The sequence below is a fragment of the Peromyscus californicus genome, unplaced genomic scaffold (genome assembly GCF_007827085.1).
Source record: "Peromyscus californicus insignis strain IS unplaced genomic scaffold, ASM782708v3 Scaffold_11__1_contigs__length_118956290, whole genome shotgun sequence".
In the NCBI taxonomy this organism is placed as follows: Eukaryota; Metazoa; Chordata; class Mammalia; order Rodentia; family Cricetidae; genus Peromyscus; species Peromyscus californicus.
Window position 1 is genome coordinate 62116113 of NW_026294402.1, and position 15483 is coordinate 62131595.

General features: G+C 49.3%; 1 protein-coding gene across 5 annotated transcripts in view; it reads right to left on the reverse strand.

The window, feature by feature from the left end:
• The window catches only part of Tln2 (talin 2), a 426813-nt gene that overhangs the window by 41569 nt on the left and 369761 nt on the right, over positions 1 to 15483 (reverse strand). For all 5 annotated transcript variants that reach the window (XM_052713268.1, XM_052713262.1, XM_052713236.1 and 2 more), the window contains 5 exons: positions 10708 to 10854; positions 6724 to 6890; positions 5745 to 5928; positions 841 to 966; positions 526 to 642 (listed from right to left, as the gene is read on the reverse strand). In XM_052713268.1, coding sequence (XP_052569228.1) covers positions 526 to 642; positions 841 to 966; positions 5745 to 5928; positions 6724 to 6890; positions 10708 to 10854 — 741 coding nt within the window. The remainder of the gene's footprint in view (positions 1 to 525; positions 643 to 840; positions 967 to 5744; positions 5929 to 6723; positions 6891 to 10707; positions 10855 to 15483) is intronic.

Sequence of the window (15483 nt, forward strand, 5' to 3'; positions counted from 1 at the left end):
CAAGGCTTGCGCAAACTGCCATTCTGACTTTTCTCTTGGCCAGAAATCTTCGGTAATGCTCCAGGGTCATGCTGTTATTTTGATGGAATAAAGCCTGGACTGTCCTAAGTGCTACATATCAATCCTAGGGATGGATGTAGGGCTACATCCTGGCTAGGGATACAGATCAGTCGGTAGAGTGTTTGCCCGGCACCCATCAGGCCCTGAATCCAGTCCTCAGCACCTTCCTAAAGCCAAGCATGGTGGTATACACCTGTAATTAAAGGCAGGAGGCTCAGAAGTTCAAGTTATCCTTGGCTACATCAAAGTCTGAGGCCATCCTAGACGACGTGAGATCTTGTCTCACAAACACTCCCCACAGATCCTAGCCACACTCGCTGACGTGCAGCTAAGCAACTACAAAGGCCACCTGAGAAGACAGGTGAGGAAGCCTCCCCAGTCGAGGAGTTCTGCGTAAAAGCTCTTTAAATTGAAAATCGCAGAGGAGCTCACGTGCCAGTCCTGTGACAGCGGCCGGGCACTCACCGTGAGTTCCTGCTTTATGTACTCGATGGTAGCCTCGAGCGCCCTTGTGCCCCGGGTGGCCTCATCTTCCACTGCCTTCACTGTCTTCAGAAGAGAGGTGACGTTGGTCACCATCACCTGCACAGGAAGAGAAAAGCACTGAGCACGCTGTCTGAGGTGCAGTTTCGGACCCTTTCGTGCAAACGGCATAAAAGATAATCGCCTTCCTTCCTATGAGGAAGACGATCAAATGTTCACCCTTCCAACAGCTTGGCATACGAGTCCCCACATCCTCATATCCCTGCAGGCTCAGCCCCAGCTGGAGTCCCACTCTACCTTGGCGGCTCCTTTGAGCTGGTACATGGAGGGGTCATCGGCTGGCTTGCTGGCAGCTCCCTTGGTAGCACCAATGAGATCAGAAAGGGCCTTGGCCACGTCTTTGATGGCATTTATCAGGACCACCTGAAAGAGCAGGAGGCTGGTGAGTAGAGAGGATGACCCTCAGTGCTGACTTCTGCCAGGGCGCAAGGACATGGGAAGGAGGCGCCCTTTATCAGTAAGTAGCTTTATGTCCTGCACCATGACACCACCACTCAGGAAGCCACCCTTGGAGCTCAGGAGGCCAATCATGCTGCTGCTGCTGCTGCTGTTGCTAATGATGATGACAGAGCTAATAGAGAGGCGGTTCCCAAGGCTGCTGCCGAGACTCATGTTAAGGCCGAGGTTGAGAACTAAAGTGGAGATGGATGCTGATGTTGAGGCTGGTTTCTGAGTACACAGTCCCCCAGCTGCCCCATTCTGCCAACAACCTGTTTCTGACTGGATAAAGGCTGCTCGAGCAGAGATACCATCAGCGAGCTACCATCACTTACCCCCCAAAGCACTGACAACACAATGTCAGCTTCATGCTAGCGCAGTAAGGCCTCCATGACACTCTGCCTGCCTCTCTAGCTTTGGTTCCTGCAATTCTCTGCCCCACACCACGTGTTCGGACACGTGGGTTTTCTTCCTATCGGGAAGTCTCACCTCGTCTCTGCCTAAGGTCTTCACTCCTGTTCTCCTCTACCTGGAACCTGGCTCTTTCTATCCTCTGGGTTCAGCTTGAATGAATGTCCCAAAAGACCTATCTTGACCACCCTAGCAATGGGTCTAACTCCCGAATACCAAACTGCTATCAGATGGCCGTGCTTCATACTACAGAAGTAGTAGTCCATGGCGCCATTTAATAATTCATTCACTTGTCCATGTCTTATCTTCTCCCATGACCTGATGAGGTTAGAACAGGCACTATTTGGTTTCATCCTCAGAACTTGTGCTGGCACACAGCTGGCACTCAGTGACTCTTGAGGGAACAAAGGAAGACAGAGGTGGCCTGCTCCATCCCGGAGATGGTACTGTCTCGAATGCGGAGTTGGAATCTGAAGCACAGCCAAAGGGAGAACTGACAGGAATTGGCGCTAGAGCCAAGAGCGGTGGGTTTGGAATGTGGACTCTGGTCAGTACGATGCTAGGCACCCCAGTCTTAACCTTCACACTCCCGGGTTGGCTCATCTACCAGCAGAATTAGCAGTGTCAGCCTTGCCCACTTCATCCAGTTGCTGTGAGGACCAACCAGGATAATAAACATAAAAGCCTTTGGGAGACTCCGGAACTCCAGACAGCCGTGACATAAGAAAAACTGTGACTTTGCAGCCTCCTGCCACCCTCCATACCCTTTGTGGTGTCGCCTCAACAGGACAGAGGGACCCCAGCCAACCTCCTGTACCCACAGCTGGGGCCAGCCGGGCTTTCGAAGGCCTGACGCTCTCTCCTGAGCCTGTAACAGCGAAGGGGTGCAGCAGGAGAGAGGCACAGCAAGCCAGGGCTGCTGCTAACATCAGCATCCGGGAAGGACGGCCCCATCCTGCTTACTCCACAGGTGACTGACATGCAGAGGGAACATTTTTTTCCCCTGAGTAGATTTGAAAAAAAAATAATTTATTAAAAATTTTATTTATTATTATTAGTGTGTATGCCACCGTGTACATATGGCAGTCCGAGTACAACATTATGGAGTTGTTTTCTTCTCCCACCTTTCTGTGGATTCCGGGAGTCAAATTCAGGTTGCCCAGCCTGTGAAGCAGGTGGTTTATCTGCTGAGCCATCTCACTGACCCCCCGATTTATTAGTTTTTTAAGTGAGTTCTCATTAGACGTTGCTGCAGTTAAAAACACTTGCTGCTCTCCTGGAGGACCCAAGTTCTGTCCCCAGAACCCACATGAAGTAGTTTATAACTGCCTCTAACTCCAGTTCCAGGGGCCAGGATGCCTCTGGCCTCCTTGGGTACCTGTACTCATGTACACATATCCAGATTCTGACACACCCACCCACACATAATTAAAAAAAAACAAGACAAAAAACAAAAAACCCTCAACCTTCTAAATATCTTGAAAACAGATATTTGGTTTATTTTTATTTACTTAAATAAAATTAATTTTAAAATCTGCTTAGAAAAATGTCCCCTCTGTGTGTTAGTCAGCTGTCCAGTAACCAGGACAGGAGAGGCCTTTATTAGCACCCCTACAACAATATCTAGAAAAAAAATTATTTTAAAAAATGGGAAAAGTACCCAAACAGACATTTCTCCAAAGAAGATACATAAATAACCATTGGATCTATGAAGAGATGCTCAATGTCAATAACTTTTAGAGAAACTCAGACCACCTCCCACCTGTTAGGAAGGCTGTTATCAAGGTGAGGGGGACAGGTATTGGTGAGGGGGTGGAGAAATAAGAATTCTGACACACTATGGCAGGAATGCAGAATGGTGTAGCTGCCCCACTCCCAGATTAAAAATAGAACCTTCTGGTAAGCCTTTTCCTAGGGGTTTATTAAAAAAAATTTAGGTGAGCCAGGTAGTGGTGGCACAAGCCTTTAATCCCAGCACTTGGGAGGCAGAGGCAGGCAGATCTCTGAGTTTGAGGCCAGCCTGGTCTACAGAGCAAGATCCAGGACAGGCTCCAAAACTACACAGAGAAACCCTGTCTGGAAAAATCAAAAGAGAGAGAGAAAAAAAAAAAAGAATTTAAGGAGAAATCAGCACTCCCGGGTTCACTGCCGCATCATCCACAGCAGTCAGGATGGGAGTGAAACCCACATGCCTGTCAACAGACAGTTAGAGAAAGGAAATGCAGATCCACACGGTGGATTATTAATTGGCTTTTAAAAAGGGAATTCTGCACTATGCAACATGCACGGACCTGGGGGGTTGTGCATTTCAAGGGAGGAAGTCAGTCACAGAAGGAGAAGCAGTCACCCTCATAAAACAATCATCCTCATAAGCCAAACAGAATGGGGTTCGGGGGACAGGGGAGGGGCAGGGAAGAGCTCCAGCTGAGCCGGGTGAATAAGCTCTAGAGACCTGCTGTCCCCACGGCACCTATAGCTAAGGACCACTGCATGGCAGTTAAAGGTCTGCAGAGGCAGACTGGGCATGCCAAGGGCTCTCACCCAGGAAATGCCAATAAGAGCTGAGAAAGAGGTTGCTCAGAAGGGGAAGGCAGAGGAAACACTAGAAGCCACTGAAGATTCAAGGTGTCTGTAAAAACTCACTGTGTGATTCTCTACTTTATGTGCCTAATACAACTGGTTGAGATAAAATGTTTTTAAACACATGGAAAAAAAATTCCCACAGTAATTCAATTCATTTCTCTGTGTGGAAAAGATCCATACTTTTTCTCCTCCAAATCAGCTGGGTAAGAAGAGTGCGCGGGGGTGGGGTGGGGGGGGTGGGGGGGTGGGGGGGATTGCACTTCCAACTCCAGGGACAGGGATTCCAGCCTTTCCTTCCTTCCTTCCTTCCTTCCCCCCAGGGTGGGACCACCACCTCGGGTTCCTGCAGAAGCCTTGTGCAAACAGCATTATCTGAAGTCCAATGCTGGTGGAAGAAACCAGGCTGGGGGATAAAAAAAAAAAACTAAGAAAGGCCCTCACGGGGCTCCATTGTCTTGGAGGACTGTGGAAACGGAAGGGGCGGGGTACACAGAAAAGGCTGGTGGCCCCCAGTTAAGTAGTTCAGTCATCACTGCTCTCCCCCTGGCCTGAAGGGCAAGAGTTTTCTAGCGTGGGGCCCAGTAGACTAGACTGCTGAACCAGAGCAGGCGGCGGCGGCCATGAAAGTGTTTACTGTTCTGTTGCTGGGACGCGTGCAGAGGAGAGTGAGCTGTGCTACTGAGGACTCCGGTTGGCTGTCAGTTCAAGACCATCAGAACATCTGGCACGAGCCAGGTGCTGCTATACAGGGCGTGCTGGCTTCAAACATGAAAGGCTGCAGTGACTGTGGTCTGGACAGGCCATGAAGGCTCAGGTGGGTCACTTCAACAAGATCGCCACCTCCTGAGTGGAGGGCCCTCCCACGCTTCCAGTCCCAGCCTCTGCTTCAGAGCCAGCCTTCTCCAGCAGTAAGCTGCATGTGCTCCATACCCAATGCCAGCAGCTGGGGTCAGCAATGGCCTGTCCCCAGACATTCACCTGTCTTGACTCCCAGTGTCTCTATAGGTGAAAACATTCCTTTCTTGCAGGTCACACCCCCCCTCTGGCTGTCCCCCACTAGCTCTGGCCTCTCTTGAAGTTTTCCAGGTGTTTTTTTTTTTTTTTTTCTCAGCAAGTGCCTGAAGGTTGGAGTTCTCCAGGGTTAATCTGACATCCCTTCTCTCATCCCATGCTTTCCCTGCCCTGTGCCTGCAGACACTGTCCAGAGGCAGCCATACCCGAGTCACACCTGTGCACAGGGGCACGCTCATGCCCTCATTGGTTCTACCTGCTTGTCTCACACTTGTAATTCAACATGCCTTAGACTGGGACTCCCCCTCCTCGAGTCAGGATGGCTCTCCCCTCATGGATGACTCGCTCTCTTGCTTCATGAAACTGTGTACTGCTCCAGCCTGACCACAGGACACTTGGTACTCTTCGCTTCCCTTTATCCTCACACTGTCTTCTTCAACCAATTGTTCACCAGGCCTGGCTGACTTATTTTTCGAGGTTCCTCCCAAATCCATAGGCTTGTCTTAACCCCTGAACCGTCACCATAGTCCACGTGTCTGTCAACTGCTTCCTATCAGCTTCTCCAAACAACTATGAGCACGTATTGTTTACTTCAAAGGCTACTTGCTTAACCTCTCCCCCAGGTCCCCCCCAGTTCTGAAGCCCGATGCAGGGTGTATAGGAAAAAGAGAAAGGCAGTCCCCAGGCCCCGTCCATACCTGGGTCTCAGGGTCATTGGAACCCAGGCTGGCAGCCCCCAGCTTGACCACCTCGGCAAGCTGGGTGATGGTCGCTGCCGAGGACTGAGCTGCCTGGGCCAGCTTGTCTGGAGTGGAGGCGGCCCCTGACACCAGCAGCTTCGTGTCTTCCACCAAGGCCTTGGCTGTCTTCAGAATGTTCTCCCTGAGAAAGCAGGGAGGTCAGAGAGACGGGAAGAACACAACAAAACTTGTTCACTTGCAGTTGTTGTAGAGGAAGGAAATTCACAGGGGCTTTGGGAAGAGAGGCCCCAGTGATCCACCCCCGTCTCGAGGGGAGGGGAGTCTTCCAAGCATGTGGGGCTGGAGCCTCAAGCAGTATGTAGCCAGACTGGGAGCGCAACTCCAGAGAAGAGCCCAGCACTGTAGCTAGGTGGGAGCTCAGCTTCTTCCTATGGCCCCACAAGCTCTTCAGGTATTTCCCAGCCACACAAGGGTGCATGGCTTGTACATTGTGCTTGCGGATCGGAGCCCACGGGGCCAGGCTCCAGACAGACAGCAGAGCACAGAGAATCTTCACTCCATCACTCAGGTTGGAGAGACAAGAAAGAGGCTGGACACATGGTAAGGGTTTAGGGGTCATCAGCAGTAAATACGCAGAGCCGCGGACACAGGTCTGCTGAATGAAGGCTCCGAGGAGGCAGGAGGCTTTGGAAAGTGACTGCTAACTATGCCTGCCCCTGCCTCTCCTGTCCTGCTGGGTCTGTGGGCAGTCAGAGGGGCAACTCCCTGGTGAGCAAACATGGAAAAGCTGGCCTCTGTTGGGGAAGGCAGTTTCCAACTTGTCAATGGAGTTTATCCTGACCCTGTGGTTCACATCCCCCACTGGGAATCTTGTTGATATCAAAGTGGATAATGACATTTCTGAGTCCTGGGCAGGACGGGGTGAGCAAATGTGATGGCCGGTTTTAGGTATGCCCGCCGGGGTCTCCCCCAGTACCTGTGATCTGCAAAGGTCTCGCCATTCTCTGCATTCAGCGTCCCTGCCGTCGCGAACATGATGGTGGTATCCAGGTCGGCGATGATCCCAGACACAGCAGTCGCAGCCGTGATGCAGGCTTGGGTCCCCTTGTTCCCGGCCTGGAGAGCGGACAGCACCAAGGACACCTGTACAGTAGAAAGGTCATGTAAAGGGGAGCCCGGGAATGGAGAAAGTAAGACTAAAAAAGTGCGCCACCATTGAAAAGACTGAATTCTCTCAGAGCTGCTGCAGCACAGAGGTTAACAGCCCGAGCTTAGAGCCAGGAGCCTGGGTCTGAATACCAGCTCCACCATTCACAGGCCACCTGACCTTAGGCAGTCTACTTCAATGCACCAAGCCTCAGCTTCCTTGAACGTAAAACGGTTAATTAAAACATAACATGTGCAAAGTGCAAACCAATGAGGTGTTTGTAGGTCGCTACTATTTCCTGGAGGGCAGTGCTCACCAAGTCAAGTCACCAAGTACGATGTTTCTGACACCATACTGAGGGATCAGGTTTAGGCTCCTGAGACGTGGGTGGCAATTTCCACCCCTCCAGTTAGGTCTGGAAGGAATGACTACTGTTAATACTCATCATTCACCTGGCCATTCAGGACAGGCCACTTTCCAGAGTGGATTTCAGAGTAGGACTCCTGCATGCCACTGTCCACTGCTAAGTACTTATGCAATGACCGGAGGGTCCAGCAAGTTGGCTAAGGGCTTCACCTTGGCCCACTCCATATCAGAAACCCCAGGTGCCAGCTTCTACTCTCATCCCTTCCTGTTCCCAGAGACACTTTCTACAACCACAGCCTGATTGCCCCACAGGTTCACAATCACACCGTGCGTCCACTGGACCACCATTTGTCAAGTCTGCCAGCTACTAAGGTCCCCACACAGCTGCCTTCCTGCTCAGGGTGAGTGCTCTGTCTTGCTTTCTTCCCTCAGCACTGATGTGCTCATCCTGTGAGATATAGCTCCAGGACCCCCCTAGGATGCCTCTCTAGTCTCTTTGCAGAGAGGCAGTTCTGCCCAAGGATTCCAAGTACACTATTCTGTCCTCAGGGCCGCCCACTGTCCTATAGATTAGAAACAGTTTGTCACAGGGCAGCTGAAAGCTCTTTAATCTCTGCCTGTACACACCTGCTATTCTTGACCACGCTGACGCACGCAAATGCTTTGTAAATGCACTTATGTATGCACCATGTGTGGGTGAGGGGGAGTAGGGGTGAGGGCAGGGATCAAACCCTAGATGTCCTCTTCAGTTGCTCACCAAACTGTACTTTTTTTCTACCCCCAGGTGGTGGTGGTAGGGTGGGACAGATGAGGCGGGACAGTATCTCATTGAAAGCTGACAGATTCTGCTAGAGCTGTTGGCTAGTGAGTCCCAGGGCTCTGCTTGTCCCTGCCTCATCAGTGCTGGGATTATAAGGCAAATTCACTTCTTGAAGCATGTTGAACAAGCAGGGGAGTCAAGGCATGACTAGAGGCATGGAGTTTGGGATGTTCTTTCTTGTGCCCATCAGGTCTCAGGAGACTTGTGGGTATAGTTTGGCAGGATGGACACAGGGACCATTTTCTCCAATAGAGGCCTACAAAGAACTGTTTATTTCTCCTGGGATGGTTGGTTTTGATTGCCAACTTGCTACAACCTAGACTCACCTGAGAAGAGTCTCAATGTGGGACTATCTTGAGATCAGGTTGGCTCGTGGGCCTATTGTGAGGGATTTCTTCCTATTTTATTATATTTTATTTGTACCCTAAGAGGCCAGAAGAGGATGTCATAACCCCTGGGACTGGAGTTACAGATAGTTGTGAGCCACCATGTGGGAACTGGGAATCAAATCCAGATCCTCTGTAAGAGTAACTGGTGCTCTTGACCACTGAGCCAACACTCCTGCTGTGGATTTTTCCGTAACAGGGTTAATTGAGGTGAGCCCACTGTGGGTGGTACCATTCCTGGTTTGGGGCCCTGGACTGTATCAAGAGTAGAGAAAGCGAGGTGAGCACGAAGCATGCAGGCATTCAATTCTCTCTGTTCTTAACTGTGGATGCGATGTGACTAACTGTCCTAAGTTCTTGTTGCTGTGATTACCCCACCAATGGATTGTAACCTGGAGTTGTGAGCTAAAATACACCCTTCTCTCCCCTAGGTTGCTTTTTGTCAGGGTACGTTATCACAGCAACAAATGCAGCTAGGACACCTCCTCATTGTCTGACGCTTCCTTAAATGTCACTAGGTCTCACCAGGAAAAGACGAGTCAGAACAACACAGAGCTGGTCTGGGAATGACGTCAACAGTTTCTGGAAAGAACTCTTAGGATGGGCGGCAAAGGCCTGGAGGTTATGAGGTGTCTTGAGTGTGTGTGTAAGAGAGATTCTCAACCAGGATGAAAGAAGAGCCCAGAAACAGTCCCACCCACTGTGGAAGTGTACAAAAAATAGGTATTTACTGAGCATCTACTAGCCACTAGGTCTGACACAAAGGTAGACAACGGGCTCATGGATGGGAGACACCCTACTTACACCCCAAGATATGCAGAAACAACAAGATACACAGGTAGGGTGACCTGCAGCAAGAAATAGCCAAAAAGCTAGTGGCTAGGAACTGGCCACCTCCGCACCTCTGTCCTTCTCTACATGTCCCAAGTTGGGCCACTCTGCTGTGAGAGGCTGCAAGACCAAAGCCAGCTCAGGACGATTCTGCATGCAGCTTGGGTGCCTGGGGAACTACGCGGCAAGGCCTTTGAAGGTGCCTTCCTCCAGCTGAGAGATTTCATTCTTACTGGAGCGCCCAGTAGCTGGCCAGTCCTGTGGGCTGGGGGAGGTTGCCAGATGGAGGCTCAGCCTGGTCCAGGGCTGACTGACAGAGCAGCCTCTGTAAGCAGCTTCCCATGGAGCACTTCCTCTGCCCAGTCCTCCAGCCTTGTGGCCAAGTTTCTGAACAATACGGAGCTCTATGCGCACAGAAGTGAAGAGGAACTGCAGAGCATGGATGCTCCAGCCTGCCGCAGCTGCAACAGTTGCCACAGAAGCACTCTGATACAGAAACAAAGCCCGGGGCTGGCACACCCGGAGGATAAAAGAGCTACTGGGCACAAAGGGTGGATCTAATGGAGCCTTGTCAGCTAGGGAGACGTCATGGGAGAAAAAGGATTTTTGAGGAAAGCATACAGAGGCTAGGGGCTAGGGTTTGTTAAATGTTAACTACATACCTTGCACAGTACCCAGCACTTTTATACACCTGGATTCTGTGAGTCAGAGATCACACATGTGTGTGCTCATCTGATGGATGAGGTAACTGGGGCTTCGACAGGTGATGTAACGGATAAACTCTTCAAGCCTGGCTCGCTGCACCCCGGACCACCGTCTTTCGGAACAGCAGCCCTGAGGCTTAGGAGCCCAGGGCAGGTACACGGTACATCAGGTGACTGTCTAAAGTCACTGAGACTATTCAGCTTCATGGTATATAAATGAAGAGGTCACATAGCAAGCAGATTGCAGTCTTGTTTGTGTGTTTTTGCCTCTGGAGACAGGGTCTCACTATATAGCCCAGGCTGGCTCTCTGGCCTCAGCCTCCCCTGTGCTGGGATTTCAGCTGCACCAGTCTACCTAGCTCTTTCAGTTTTTCTGTCCTAGCTCTAGCACTTAGAAACTCTTTGGAAAGGGAGACCAACTGTTACGGGCTGGGCTGTGCCATCAGCCTTCCCCTGGCTCGCTCCCCATGCTGATTTTGGTAGGGCCATCTGTAGGGAGTTCCTGATTTTCCCAGGGCTGCCTCTGTTTTGCCCTGAACTTCTCAGGTTCTGTGACAGCACCTTCACTGGGGAGGATCTGGGTGGTGAGGGAGACAGCTGCCTTAGCTGGATGAACTTTGGTTTCGTCCCCACCAGAGCTGGTCCCATTAAATGCCAGTGCTCCGCACAATGGCTATATCCATCTTACCCAGAGGGGACCCCTTACCTTCTCAGTGACGGAACGGGCACACTCGATCAGCTCCCTCTTGGTGTAGCTGTCTGTGGGGCACACCTGGAGGGCCCCCGCCTTCTGCACCAGGAAGATACAGCCATGACCCAGGTCCTGCACACGTGTGCGAATCTGGAATCCGATCTACAGAGGCAAAGCCAGAAGGGGGAAGGAGTGTGAGGGACCCTGCCATCAAGGCCTGCCCTAGGTGGAAAATTTCTCGTGTGCCCTCTGGGAGCCTGGCTAGGAAAATTCCATTCTATTTGGAACCGCTCTCTAGTGAAATACGGAACTTAGTTGATTTACCTTCCTGTGAAACGACTGTAAAAATGCCCACGGCCTCCATTAAGCAAGCCTGGAGCTCATGGGGATAGTATAATGTCTTCCTGGTGTGTGTTTATCTTTTCTGAGGGTCTAGCTTATCTGGATCCCAAGCTACCTGAGAGAATATACCTGAGGAATAGATGTTCCTCAGCTTGAACTCTGTGGGATAACTGTGTTATTCATTTAACAAGCATTTTGAGTACACCAAGGCTTTTTCTATATATTTCATGAGTTCAAAGTACACCTTTGTCATTAAGCGTAATTAAAGGGTCAGATTTTCATAAAACTGGTATATTTACCAAACAGAACATCCCTTCCTGAGCTGTATTCATGGCGAAAGCAATCACATAGAACCCAGGCTTCCTGTGTCCTGAGTTGGGTTTGACTTTCCCTTTTATCTCTAAAGGCTCAGCAGACATACATTTCTACTTTATTTATTTGCTTGATTAAAATAAATTAAGGCAGGATCTCTTATAATCCAGGTTAGCCTGGAACTGACTGGAACTGAGAATAAGTTTGAACTTCTGATCCTCCTGCCTCCACATCTCAAGTGCTGGGACTATAGACATGTGCTATACCAAATGCAGTCTTTGTGGTGCTGGGGTAGAACCCAGGGCCTCATACACGTTAGATTAGCACTGTACCAACAGAGCTACAGCCCCAGTCTGGGCATGCATTTTATTAAGGATGTTGGACTACACAATTAGAAGAGGGTAATAGTTTGCCTAAGAGAAGCCTAATAAACTTCACTATAGCCAAGCTGCTAGCTGTCTCCTTCAAGCAGTACTAAATTCCCCCTCCACCTTCCCAAAGCATGCATTCCTCTGGTTCTGTTCTGTATCAGTTTTCACTTTGAGTTTGATAAATACAGCCACAAACGAACTGCCTTCCAGGCCAGGTAAGCAACTAAAAAGAAGAGCAAAAACTTCAAGCATGAGTCAGTGTTAGTGTCAAGAATCAACAATAGCTACAAGCCAGGGCATCTATCAAGAATGCTTACCAAAAGGTCTCAGGTACTGTAAATAATTCTGGGGAGATTCCAGCCCAGGGGACACCATCTCCTGCTTTTATCTCATTAGTCACAGGTTAGGGCAGAGTGACTCTGAAGAGTGGGAAGGACTGTAATGCTTGCTTTCCTACTTTGGAACTACTGACTGCTTTGGGGAGGGAAAGGGCCACAGGACTTTGAAAGCCACTTAGCATAAAGTTCATCAGATGCAGAAGGGTGCGCGTCTGCTTTCCAGGTGTCTTCTAGTGTGAGCACCGGGCCCTGCAGAGGCTCTCCACAATTCAGGCTGTCCTGCTGACCCTCTCTGGAATATACAGTAGGAAAGGTAGCCTGGGAGTCCACGGCATGCCAGCTCTATACATGTCTGGACTGATGCAGCCACGACATACCACCGAGCGGGGGAAAGGTGTGTGCTGACAGTGGGGATGCCATTCAAATATTCATTGTCTAAGATAAGAGTCAAGCCATGTGGCCCAGGCTGTCCGGGAACTCTGGATTCCTGTGCTCCAGCCGCCCAAGTGCTGAGATAATCAGACAGATCTATTTTCAAGATATGTTGGCAGTTTACACATGACGTCAAGGTGAAGCCAGGGGATGTGACATTAGTTTCAAAGTCAACTTCATCTTTAAAAGCTTCCACGAAGTTTAACACCGTGTATCCAAGGGTCTGCAGTAAATTAAAGGTGGGAGCTCTTACATGAAGGATGACCACAGATCCCCAATGACAGGGGACTGCAGGTGACACCAGGGGAGAAGGGAACCGTGGAAACAGCACCCAGAGAATTTTAAAATAAAAAGTTAAAAACCCTCTAAGTTTTTAAGAGTGGTTTTAATAAGAACAGAATTTTGTTAAACTCTCTGAGCTTCAGTTTAGTTATCTCTGAAATGGAGAGCAGATGAGGCTAGGCTCACACACTTCGTTGAAGTTAAACGCACAGGACCCACCACGGCACCTGGCCTTGGCACTCCTCACTCTCACTGCTTTCCAGGTTACTGTGAGATGGTGGACTGCGTAAATACAAGAGGACCACAGAATCAACACAGTCTACTGGCAATTTCACTGGAAATTTTTATGGCTGGAGGAGCTTCCTAGAAAGGGAACACACTTTTTAAGATTGTGTTTCAACTGATAAGCACTAAGAATTGCCCAGTTCCCAAAGCAACATTAAATTTCTCAGCAAGTCTGGCCCAACTTTGCAAGACCCACAGGGTGGATTGAATGTACGACCAGTGTTTAGTATAAAGGAATGCTGCTCAAAGACACACAGCTTGGGGTTTTTAACTGGCAACGTTAGGAAAGCATTACTTGAGCCTCAAGAAAAACCCTCAATTCCCTTCTTGCTCAAAGAAAAATATTGTGGAGAAAAACCATCTGCTTTTGTGCTTTAAAGGAAATTGGAAAAAAAAAAAAAAAAAAAAGCCCCGCCTCGGTAGAGTCTAGATCTGATTACAATGGGGATGGCGAAGAGTTGTCTAGGAAAAACGGGTCATTCTCCCTTTACTGCTCAAGACAAAACAGAATGAGATGACTTTCCGCAGACTTTAAAAGCAACTAGGTCCAGAATTGCTTGCCTGGAGAGTTAGACAAGGGTGGCTTCGGAACTTGTGGGATCAACTTAGAAAAGGTAACAGGAGAAACAGCGTGAACAGAACCAGGCATCACTTTCTCCCCACCATATAGCAAGTTTTAGGTGGAATTTTTTTTTTTTAAATGCTAGAGTGTACATCCATCCCACCTGGGGTGCAGGCATGTTTCCTGGCCAGCCACTTTACAAATCCTTTCCCTGGCTTACAAAGTGGTGAGGTGATTTTCTCCAGAGACAGAGCTACAGTCACTAAATCTTTTCCCCAGGACTTATATTTAGGAGCTGTAGCTCCTAGGATCTCAATCCCTCCCTCCCTCCCTCTCTCCATCCTCCCTTCCCTCCTCCCCATTTTCAGCCCCTCTGCTCTCTGTATGTGTATGCGGGTGCATGGCCCCATGTATGCACATGTAGAGGCCACAGGTCAATGTCAGGTATCTTCCTCAATTCTCTCAACCTATTCTTTGAGACAGGGTCTCTTGCTGGACTTGGAACTCTATGATTTGACTAAGACTTGCTGACCAGTGAGCCTTGGCACTACGCCTCTAACTTCCCAGCACTAAGATTAGAGGCATGTGCAGCTAGGACCAGCTTTTCACAGGGGTGCTGGGGATCTGAACTCAGGGCCTCATGCTTGCAGATGACTGAGCCATCTCCCTGCCCTCTCTGTTCTCTGTATTCAGGGAGGACCGAATCTTAAGTTGCAAAGCTGTCAGAGGGGTTTTCACATTTCTGAAGACTTTCCACAGCGCTAGTAACAAAGCCTTGAGCTTTCCATGGAAAAATAAACAGAGAAAGGTCCTGTTTGATGTTTGAGGACTGAGGTCCGGCTTTTCCTGTAATTGTCACATTGTGGAAAAGACCAGAATTCGGACTCGGCAGGGCATGCCGCAGACTCTGCAGGAAAGGCTTCCCGCTTGCCCTAGATGTAAATATTTTCACATGCTGGGGTATGGGGCCCTCTCGGGTATACAAATAACTTTCACAATTTTGGTATGCTTAAAAAAAAAAACCCTACATTTCTTTAGGGACCTCCTAACCCTCTCAGTTTTCCCCCAAGCATCTGTCTGGCAAATGTACACAGAGAACTTTCCTGCACAAGCCACAAGTAACCTTATATTCTCGCTGCCATTTTTGGCTCTGGGTCACACTGTTCTTGTGCCTGGACTGTAAAATACATCTCAAGATGCCCCACTGAAAACAGAAAACCTTACTGACAATGTCAGAGGTTAAAACCCAGCACCCAGCAAAGTGATGTGCTGTGAGGTTAGTGATGCATTCTTTTCCTCGCTGCCTGGATGCTGCTGTGGATTCTGTGTTGTAGCAAGGCTCTGCTTGCTTCCTGCACTGGCGTGGGCAGCTCAGGAGAACTCCGTTATGGAAAGGGCAGGCCGGTGTTCCAAATCCAGACAGATGAGAGTGGATCACATGTACAAAGCTTTCTATGGCGAGGGGTCCAAACCTCCCTGGCAATCATGGTATCTGTTTTTAATCCCCTCCCAAAGCAAAACAATTCTTTCCTTTGTACTAATGTGCCCTGACTGCAACACAAGTTCTCTTCTTCTTGTTTATGAAATTCAAAATTACATGTTGATCAAATGAATTATATGTCTAGATAAATTACAGACTAGAATTATAGTCTAGTCTTACTAAAACAGGGAGACTATTAAAAAAGAAAGAGAAGGAGGAGGAGGAGGAGGAGAAGGAAGAGGAAGAGGAGGGGGAGCTGTGTAAAAGGAATCAAGATTCGGTATTTTTCTTGGTGACTTGACATAATTATTACAAATGCAATTATTTGTGCGGAGGCTAACTGAGTGCTCTGCAATCTGAAGACAGGGGCATGGTTAGAAACCGAAG